This window comes from Bison bison, unplaced genomic scaffold, assembly GCF_000754665.1.
Source record: "Bison bison bison isolate TAMUID 2011002044 unplaced genomic scaffold, Bison_UMD1.0 scf7180017864043, whole genome shotgun sequence".
Taxonomy (NCBI): Eukaryota; Metazoa; Chordata; class Mammalia; order Artiodactyla; family Bovidae; genus Bison; species Bison bison.
The window spans coordinates 4,929,900-4,940,710 of NW_011494615.1; the positions used below are offsets into that span (position 1 = coordinate 4,929,900).

At 45.1% G+C, this 10,811-nt stretch overlaps 1 protein-coding gene across 1 annotated transcript in view; it reads right to left on the minus strand.

The window, feature by feature from the left end:
• The window catches only part of STAC (SH3 and cysteine rich domain), a 114,396-nt gene that overhangs the window by 34,054 nt on the left and 69,531 nt on the right, over window positions 1-10,811 (minus strand). The window contains exons 4-6 of the mRNA XM_010835534.1: window positions 10,651-10,732; window positions 9,402-9,517; window positions 5,813-5,891 (exon numbers count right to left, since the gene is read on the minus strand). Coding sequence (XP_010833836.1) covers window positions 5,813-5,891; window positions 9,402-9,517; window positions 10,651-10,732 — 277 coding nt within the window. The remainder of the gene's footprint in view (window positions 1-5,812; window positions 5,892-9,401; window positions 9,518-10,650; window positions 10,733-10,811) is intronic.

Below are 10,811 nucleotides of genomic sequence, written 5' to 3' on the forward strand. Positions count from 1 at the left end.
TTGGCAGCTGTCCATTTGAAGTTTTAAATCTACTGGTAAAGTTGGTCATAAAATGCTTTCCTGTCAACCTCTGTTGACATTCCTCCTTTTAAAATTATTCCTTTTGTTTCATCTTTCTCTCTTACTCTTAAAGTTATCAACTGTAAATTCTACTTTTTTAAAGAACTGTTTTTAGAATTTACGGATCTACCTGTGTCACATAATAATTCCTTATCTTTATTACTGCTTCCTTATCTATTCTTTTTTCTTTTACTGACTTCTTTTTTTAAAATTTCTTTTTTTTACTGACTTCTTGAATATGATGCTTAGATTATTACTTTTCAGCTTTTATTTTTTCATGGAATAACTTTAGAGCTAAATACTCTAGGCACAATTTTAGCTGCATCCCACAAGTTGTGATAGGTATGTGTTCTTAAAAATTATTTACTTATGGTTGTGTTGGGTCTTCTTTGCTGCATGAAGGCTTTCTCTAGGTGCAGCAAGTGGGGGCTAATCTCTAGCTGTGGTTCACAGGTTTCTCGTAGCAATGGCTTGTCTTTTTGCGGAGCAATGCCTCTAAGGCACGCAGGCGCCAGTATTTTGCGGTGCGTGGGCTCAGCAGTTGCAGCTCAGGGATCTAGAGCTTGGGCTCAGTAGTTTTGGCTCACGGGCTTAGTTGCTCCACAGCATACAGACTCTTCCCAGACCAGGGATCAAACCTTTGTCTCCTGCATTGGCAGGCAGATTCTTAACCACTGGGCCACTAGGGAAGTCTGGTAGTGTTTTTGTTATTATTTAGTTTTAAATATATTTCAATTTTCATTATGAATTCTTTGACATATTAGCTTTCAAAAAGTATGTCTTTAATTTCCTAAAGTGTGGGTTTTCCTAGTTATAATTTGGATATTCGTTTCTATCTTGTTTGCATTGTAGTTAGAAAGATGTGCTCTATATCATATTAATTCTGTGAAATTTATGAAGCATGCATTATAGTCCAATAGGTAAGCAATAGTTCCATGTGTTCGTAAAAAGAATGTGAATTCTTCATTTGTTAGATGAAGCATCCTTTTTAATTTTAATTTTTTATTATTTTCAATTGAAGTACAGTTGGTTTATAATGTTGTGCTAGTCCCAGGTGTACAGCCAAGTGATTTAGGATACATATGTATGTATGTGTGTTGTGCCAATTTGCTTTAGCCATGTCTGACATTTTGCAACCCTATGGACAGTAGCCTGCCAGGCTCCTCTGTCCATGGGATTCTCTAGGCAAGAATATTGGAGTGGGTTGCCATGTCCTCCTCCAGGGGATCTTCCCGACCCAGGGATCAAACCCATGTCTCTTATGTTTTCTACATTGATAGGCAGGTTCTTTACGACTAGCGCCACCTGGGAAGCCAATATATTGTAAATATATTAATATATTCATTCTTCTGGAGTGTCCTTTTAAAGTTAAATACAGAGTGAAGTAAGCCAGAAAGAAAAACACCAATACAATATACTAACGCGTACATATGGAATTTAGAAAGATGCTAACGATAACCCTGTATGCGAGACAGCAAAAGAGACAGATGTATAGAACAGTCTTTTGGATTCTGTGGGAGAGGGAGGGGTTGGGATGATTTGGGAGAATGGCATTGAAACATGTAAGTTATCACATGTGAAACGAATTGCCAGTCCAGGATCGATGCATGAGACAGGGTGCTCGGGGCTGGTGCACTGGGATGACCCTGAGGGATGCGATGGGGAGGGAGGTGGGAGGGGGGTTCAGGATGGGGAACACATGTACATCCATGGTGGATTCAAGTCAACGTATGGCAAAACCAATACAGTATTGTAAAGTAATTAGCCTCCAATTAAAATAAATTAATTTATATTAAAAAAATAAATCAAGAGAGAAAAAAAGAGTTAATTAGGTTAGGATTGTCAAGTACGTCCTCAGATTCTATACTGAATCTCTTTGTCTATCTGATTTGCCAGTGACCAAAAGGTGTGCTAAAATCTCTGATTATGAAGTGCAATGCCAATTTCCTAATAGTTCTGTCAACTTCTCCTTGACTTTTTGTCATCTTGAGGCTATGTATTAGATGCTTCATCCTTTGCTTATGACCTTGCTTCCAGGGGAGATTTGGCAGTTAAGGCAAAAGCGAAGACCAAGAATTCTGCCCCCGTCAATTTCTGAGGCACCAAGGAATTGTTGAAATTGTTGTTGAAAAAAATTGTTGTTGAAAACAACAACCAGAAATCCTCAGGCCTGCCCAAGAGAGATTCATAACATAAGAGAGAAAGCAGAGTCTATATTTTTATCAGTAAAGACATGAATATGAATTGTACTTCTTCCGAGGTGGCCTCGGAAATATTCCTCAAGAATCTGGACACAACACCTGGGTGGCAGAAATAATACCTGTGTGCTCCGTGTACTTTTTAGAACCCACGTGAAACAAGTAATACAGAACGGGGAGTTCTCCTTGCCAAAACTGTGAGAAGATGAGTGGGAACTTGGACTCTATGTAAGCAAAGTGTTTTCTCTACCTTGTTTCTCAAACTGCACAGACAGAGCATTAAATCCAAATCAAAGGAACTTGTTTTGAAGCAAACTGCTGCATAATTACTCACCCTCGCTTCTAAGAGGGCATGTGAAGAAAGCTGCCGCTGATCAAAGGAATATTTAATAGGTCTCTAAAGCTTTTTAGAGATTTACCATTTGCTAAGTTCTTTCAACAGATTTCTTTGAATAAGACTGTGAAAATGCCCCTTAACGTGAAAAAGAGACAGCAGATAATCAACTTGTGCTCTTGAGTGTATTACTCAGTGTCTCAATTCCCTTAATCTACCTGGTATTTGTTGTGTGTGTATGTCTATGTATCCTTGTGTGTGTATGTTGGAGGAGAGGGTGTTGGACTAAATGGTCTCTAATCCTGCTTCTCAAATGTTAACAAAAATGTGAACCACAGATTCATCTGCAAATTCTGATTTTGCAGGGCTGGGTCTGCATTTCTCATGGGCTCTCAAGTTCTGCCCAGGTTGCTGGTCCATGGGCCACACGTGAAGTAGTGAGGCTCCAGATTGTACCTTCGACACTCTGTGACCTTATGATGACTTCAATGATAGTAATGGTACTTCAGGGTGATGATCCTTAAATATGGCTGTTCATAATTTAAAACTCTAAGAAGACCCCCTTTAACAAAAAATAATTTATGGTTGTGCTGTCTTTGCTGCTGCATGCAGGCTTTCTCTAATTGTAGCAAGCGGGGGCTACTCTTCATTGCTATGCATGGGCTCCTCATTGCCGTGGCTTCTCTTGTTGCAGCACATGGGCCCTAGAGAGCCTGGGCTGCAGTAGCTGTGGCACATTGGCTCTAGAACAAAAGCTCAGTGGCTGTGGTGTATGGGCTTAGGTGTTCCATGGCATGTGGGATCTTCCTGGACCAGGGATTGAACCCATGTCCCCTGCATTGACTGGACTACCAGGGAAGTCCCTAAAAGACCACTTTTTGAGTAAAGAAATCCCCAGGGCAAATAGAGACCTCATCTACTGAGGAATGGCTGACAGCATCCATCAAGCTGGATCAAGCTGGTGGAGGCAGAGAGGGAAGCGGTGGGCACACGCTGGGTGTGATTCCAAAGACCAGCAGATAAAATCTGCCAACAGACTGGACAGGAGGTGCGAGAAGAAGGGTGTCAAGGATGATGCCAAAAGCCTTGGCCTGATAATCTAGCAGAATGACATTCCTACAAGTGAGTAGGAACAACGAAGAAGAGCCATTTTCAGTGGGTAGGTGGGCGGGGAGGCAAGTGAGGGACTCAAGAGTCCACTAGGGTGCGTTAGCTTGAAGATGCCTGTCCTCCATTCACATGGCCATGTCCAGTAGGCTACAGGCATCAGAGGCAGCCAAGAGGCCTAATGCTAGGAATGAAGCTTCAGAGTCTTCAGTGAATAGGTAGTATTTACATTCATTATCTCATTTAAAGATCAGGAGGCTCTATGGATTTGGTGTTATTAGCATCGTCATTTTAGAGGTGAAGCGACTAAAGCAGAGTGAAGTGAGGTCTCTTGAAGGCCATATGATCACCAGTGAAGCCCAGCCTTCACTTTCAGAGCAGGCAGGGGCCCAGGACCAAACACATCCAGTGAAGTTAGTGATGAGAGGCCGCCTGTGGTTTGGCGAAAAGTGTCTGGGGCAGGTGTCAGTTGCTTAGTCCTGTCCAACTCTTTGCGACCTGTCAGGCTCCTCTATCCATGGGATTCTCCAGGCAAGAATACCGGAGTGGGTTCCTTCTCCAGAGGATCGTCCCAACCCAGGGATTGAACCCGGGTCTCTTGCATTGTAGGCAGATTCTTCACCGTTTGAGCCACCAGGGGAGTCCACTGTCAGGGGCGGGAGATGGGCAGAATCAGACTCAGGGGAAGAACGGCTGACCAGACCTGAAGCACTGAGACACAGCTTTGGCTTATACTCCAGCCTCTGGTGAGTTTGGTCCTAAGATACAGATGAACTCCAGGGCTGCTGGCCCAAATTCAGTTGCTGGATCTGCAGTGCTGGACAGACCTAGGCTGGGTGCATGCAGGGTTATGGCTCTGCCTCGAGGGCCCCGGCAGCTGGCGCTCTCTGATCTGTCTCTCTCATGGCACTGCTAAGTGCTCCCTGGGTATCTGCATGGATCCCAAAGTACAGTTTTCCCCATGTGATGCCAAAGGCTTCTTATTCTAGTGGTGTGCTTTAGCAGCCTATGTACAGGCTTGGCAAAAGGGGGACCCTGTGGATGCTGACAGTTATTTAGGAAGGAGGGTCATCACAGAGGCACAATCCTAACTGGAGAAGAGACATGAGTGAGTTCCTAGAGCTAAAGAAGTGGAAATGGTACCTCATTGTATGACAGCTGCTGACAACGCAGCTACAGGGTATTTGATGTAGAAGTTCTGTTTCCAGTATGGAAAAGGCAGGGACAACCAGGCAAGTGGAAAATCTGTCCAAGGCAGCATTCTCCAGTGCTTCCCACATGGGGATTAGAGGTGTGGGGGTAACTTCTGCCAGGAGAAGGCATTCAGCCCAAAGGAACAACACAGGTCAGGGCCTGCAACATTGTTGGGTTATGAGTGACCTGAGCACAGCTCTGTGACATATGTAGTTTTGCTGGTGGTAGAAAACACTTCATAATTTTTTTTTTTTTTGGATAAATGAGAGGAAGTAGTTGTTGACATCAAAGAGGCTCATCAAGATTCAAGTATTAGGTGCTGGTTACGTTTCTTTAAGCTAAGAGGAGATTCTTTCTCAATGTTAGCAAGCGGTAGCATGTAGTTAGTATTTAACAAGTATTCTAGGAATTATTTTAAAAAGGGCTTATGCTATTAGAAAACTAAATGGTATTAATATGGAATATCTGTCTCGATTGTGCAGATCCATTTTTGAATCTTAGTCATCTCTGCTGGGGAGGAGCCCAGGGGAGGCTCACACTCCTCAGCACCACTCCTCACTTGAACAGGCACATCACTGTGAGTACTTCCGATGTTTTCTCTCTGGGATGTCCTGTTCATCCAGTGTAGGTCAGTGGGGGAAGTGACATGTTAACAAAAAGCTCTGGAAGGACCTCCATGTCCTTATAGCATGAGAACTCAGGAGCCAGAGCTCAGGGAATGTTATAACTGAATTCCTGAAATCCACCAAAATTTATCTGTTCCCCTCCATATTATCAAACACTGTCCAGTCTGAATTCCAGAGGTGGCCGAGAAAGAGAGGGGCCTGGAGGTCATGTGAGCCTGCCTGCTGACCTGGATGATGGATGAGATTCCCGTTTGCGCTGGGCGGTGGTGCCTGATCCCCACGCCCCGACTTACCACTGTTGCTCCGCTTCCGCAGGTCATACCCGTCTCCTGGCCCGTCAGCCTCTTCGGGAACCTCCACGAGATCTGAAGTCTTGAAAAGAGAGTATAGTAGCGAATGAGCAATGTCATTTCAGTGACTCAGTGAGTAGAGACTGTGATATCAGTAGAAGAACTAAGGTGGAATTTGCAAGATACTGTCTTAAGCATCTCATCATTGCTCTCTTGTCTGTGTGGCTAACTTCAGAGAGGCTGTGTACTCCCTCTCGGGCACTGTCCCTCCCTCCTGGTGTCCGGGGCAGGCTCAGGGGCTGGCACAAGAAAGGTGCTCAGTGAGAGGTGAATGAGTGCCTACATGCACTGGCCACAGTTAGGCTGCTTCCTAGGAAGAGACGACAGAGAGAAATCAGAACTCCTGCCCACATCCTGTTACTTAAAATGTTCAGTAGAACTATATAGCTCTTTCTAGGTGAGTGCTGAACATTAATTCTGGAGAACAAGATGTACTTTTGAGGGTTGCATTACTTAGGTACGAGTTAAAGCCTATTTCCATTGCTGCAAAAAGTAATTGTTTCACTAACATCAATACTTTTTCTGCCCTTTCTTATGTATAGGAAGAGTTATAGTCATTATGGGGCTTCCCTGGTGGCTCAGATGGTAAAAAATCTGCCTGCTTTGTGGGAGGCCTGGGTTTGATCCCTGGGTCAGGAAGATCTCCTGCAGGAGGAAATGGTTACTCACTCCAGTATTCTCACGTGGAGAATCCCTTGGACAGAGAAGCCTGGCAGGCTAGAGTCCATGGGGTCACAAAGAGTTGGACATGACTGGGCGACTAACACTTTAACTTTTTTTTTCATAGTCATTATTTAGGTTACAGAAATAACAACAACAATAATAAAGCAGCACTCTAAATAGCTAATTATAACCAATCATCTATCGCATGCTGTTTTTAAGTACTTTATATGAATCGTCTCATTTATGCTTCACAATAATTCTATGATAGACCTATTTTTCAGGTAGGGACCTGAAGCCCAGAGAGAACTCAACTTGAGGGCTCAGAGTACCTAAGTGGTAGAGCAGGGCTTAGGCCTCTGGCATTGTCTCCAGAGTCCATGCTCTTTTTTTAAAATAGAGTTGATCTACAATATTATGTTAGTTTCAGGTGTATAACATAAAACTTCAGCATTTTTTGCAGATTATACTCCATTAAAGGTTATTTCAAGACAATGGTTATAATTCCCTGTGCTATACAGTATATCCTAACTGCTTATCTACTTTATAATTGCTTGTATCTGTTGACCCCATTGGCCTAATTTGTCCCTCTCCCCTTTGGGAACTATAAATTTGCTTTTACATCTGTGAGTCTGATTCTGTTTTGCGTGTACATTCACCTGTATTATTTTTTAGATTGCACATCTAAGTGATATCATACAGTGCTGGTCGCTCTCTGACTTATTTCACTAAGCATACCATCCTCTAGATTCATCTAAGCACTGGGAGATGCTTATTTTTGCTTATTTTCTTATTATTTTTTGGCCATAATACACAGCATGTGTGATCTTAGTTCCCCAACCAAGGATCAAACCTGCGCCCTCTGTAGTAGAAGCACAGAGTCCTAACCACCAAAAAAGCCCCTCACCTCTCTAAAAGAGGAATTCAGGGGGCCTTAGAGGAGAGTCACATACTTTTAAAACCATTTACATCTTATTAGAGAGGAACGAGTGGGCCATCCTAGCTCTTCTCCTCAGCTCTAAAGTCCTATAATACTGTCTTTCTGAGACCGATTTCTTGTTACAGTTTAGCTTTAAGATTTGTTTCAGCCATTCTTCCTTTCATGACACATCAGAAAGAAGAAAAAAATAAATGTCACAGGGTCTCTAAGTCACTTGGACCCTTTTCCTCTGAAGCTCACTGTTTCTGAACAAAAGTTGCTATTATGATGTTAATTTAATCTCACAAAACTGAAGGTCATTCCTAAATGAGCTAACCAACTCCTAGAAAGTTTTTGAATTTGGTTTCTGCTGGCTTTCCCAAAGCCATCAAGCTTTTTATATTCTACAGCGTTTGAAAGCACAAGAGAGGAAACCTAATAATTTAGAAACAGCCAGGCAGCCACTTCCCGACAATGTAAAGCAAATGCCTCTATAGCCCTGGAAGAAAAGAAACCTTTGCTACGTGGGAATATGTTCGCTTCAGGACATAACAACACTGCCAGAATGGCAAGAGGCTGAAGTTCATTACTACTGACCCTGCAGGAAGGAAGCAAAGTCATTTTAAAGTAGCGATCAATTGTTTCTGTTTGCTTCCACCAAGGCAAGTTGGGCTCCAGGGAAAGAGTGAAGTGACAGATATTTAAGCACAATTTGGTTTGTCTTGTCTCCCTGCAGCTCTCAGAACGATGCCTTCACAGAACAAAATTCCAGGAAATACTGGTGGAACCAGTGCCAGGAAATATAAGTGGACTATGATGAACCAACAAGTTATTGACATACAGCAAACTATGCTTTTTTGCCCCTAAAACCAGTCTGTAGGGTCGAGACACAGACACGAAAGCAGACTGGACATCCCTCAAGTGTGCCCGTGATGTTCCTTCTGCTCCAAACCAGTGACAAATGCAGAGATGATGTCCACTGCCTCCTGCCGAGTGTTCCCTGCCACGTCTCTGTGCTAAAACTAGCTAACCAACTGGTCAGTGGAGCCAGTTCTAGCAGAGCTCAGAACTGCAGGAGTGGACATTGCTGCTGATGTGGGCAGGTCAGACCGATCTCTGAGGCGCCTCCTCTCTGCTACGGAGCTGGGTGGCATCTTGGGGGATTCACAGAAATTCTGGTTAGGACAGCCAGAGAGGATGATGATACTAGGTCACAGAGATGCACAGAACATTCATTTTTAGGTCAGCTCAAACGAAGGAGCTTCCCTGGTGGCTCAGATGGTAGTAAAGAATCTGCCTGCAATTCAGTCCCTGGGTGGGGAAGATCCCCTGGAGAAGGGCATGGCAACTCACTCCAGTATTCTTGCCTGGAGAATTCCATGGACAGAGCAGACTGGCAGACTACAGTCTATGGGATCACAAAGAGTCGGATGCGACAGAGTGACTTCACTACTATACTACTCAGCGTGGGAGAGGTGCTGGGGGAATGCTGATGTGTCCCGTGGAGGGAAACACCTCATGCCTCTGGGGAGGGCAGTGTTTGTGCGAAAGAAATCAAAGGGTGGATCTTGCCTTAAAGAGAAAGGACAGAACATGTGAGAAAGGGCTTATTCTTGAACCGGGATGTCACTGGAAGGAGAACTGGACACAGCTGGGACATTCCAGCTTCTGCCCCTTGTGTGGGTTGAACCTTTCTACGTGTTGGCAGATATGCTGTCTAATGGAGGGAGAGGTACACGGGGGAGAGTCAGGATTGTGAGGCCAAGAGTGTGGTCTCTGAGGATCTCTGGGGACCTGCCACAGAAGTTACCCTTCAGTGCCCTAAGGCACTTGGAGCCCCCTTCGGAGGCTGCGTGACTCCTGCGGACTCCCCTCCTGATGCGCCCTGAGGTGCTCCAGGCCTGCCCTGCCTGGGACCACGGCGGGTTCCCTGAGTGGGGAGGAGGCAATCACCGAGGTTCTGTGAGGCGAGTCGGAGCCGCTGCCTGAGCTGCTCTTCTTTGTCCTCTGGGCCAGCGAGGTGCCGAAGCGGAGGGTCTCATACACAGGGTCCACCTTATTGCCGCAGGCTGCGACAGAAGAAAGAGCTCATCTGAGACAGGGTCTCCTTAAGTCACGGTTGGGGACACAGCCAACCACCGACCACACCCCCTGGGTTAACGACGCCAGAAGTAGGTAGGTTCTGCACAACGGACCCGCTCACCCCTGGGAGACCCCTGGGGAAGTGAGGCTTCCGTGGTCAAGTATCCTTGGGGGTGTGCACCTCCCTCCCATGACATGATGTGCTCCACCGCACTCAGCTGTCTCTGCTCCCAAACGTTCCCTGACTAGCTGGCTCTCCTCTTTGTTATCCATCCCCAGGGCTCCAATGCCAAGGTTCTTCCCAGAGACCGGCTTTATTTCCTCTAGTGAAAGGCTCTGCTTGCCAAGGTACAAAATCTCGTGACACAAAGCCGGCAGGAGGAGGCAAGCGTTTGGAAAGAATGTCACATTACTAGGCTTCCTGAATGTCTAATTAAAAGCTTTCTAGTTTGTAAATTTCTAGGTTAAAACTTGTTCCCCTTACCTCTACCAAAAGGCAAACATAAATGTAGAGGTTTTCAGAAAGAAAGAAAACATAGAAGTAAACCGAAAGATACTGCTGAAGAATACATTCAAGCTAGAAATATCCGTAAGACATTATTTCTCCTCATTAAAGAATAACTGATATTCACTGAGTTCCTTCCACGCATTGGTCTTATAATGTGTCTCTGTTTATTTTCATATACAAAGAGCTATGAAAAGCAGCCACGGCTGTTCTCAGTGTGTAGGGTCCAGCAGGTTGAGTTACTTGCTCAGATACACAGCTGGCCAGTGTGGGAGCTGGGCTCTGACCCAGGTCTAGGGGAAGCCATGCTTCACGCTGCTTCCACTCTGCCATGGTGCTGAGAGCTGGCACAGCAAGTTAGCAGCCTTTGGGACCTGGGTGTCTCTCAAGTTTCATCATGGGAAGGAAAAAAACTTCAGGGGAATTTGGTCCATCTTCAGCTTCCCCTCCAGCAAAACAAACGACCATAACCCAGTTAGCCACCAAATAAATGCACTCCGCCCTGCCCCTGCCACCCCTAAACTGCTGCTGTGGCCCTGGGACCCGGGAGGAGAGCAGCCGCCACCTTGGATGTTGCTGCTCACCCCCACTCAACCCAACCAGGTCTCAACTCACCAATCGGCATAACTTCTTTAATGCATCCAAACTGTTCATGAATGAGCAAGGGGGAGCTGTAGTAACGCCGAAACCCCTTTGGCTGGAGAGAGAGAATGGGCAAGAAAAGGGTTCAGTGACACTGCTGAGATGGAGACAACCACTCGAGAACTCTAAAAATG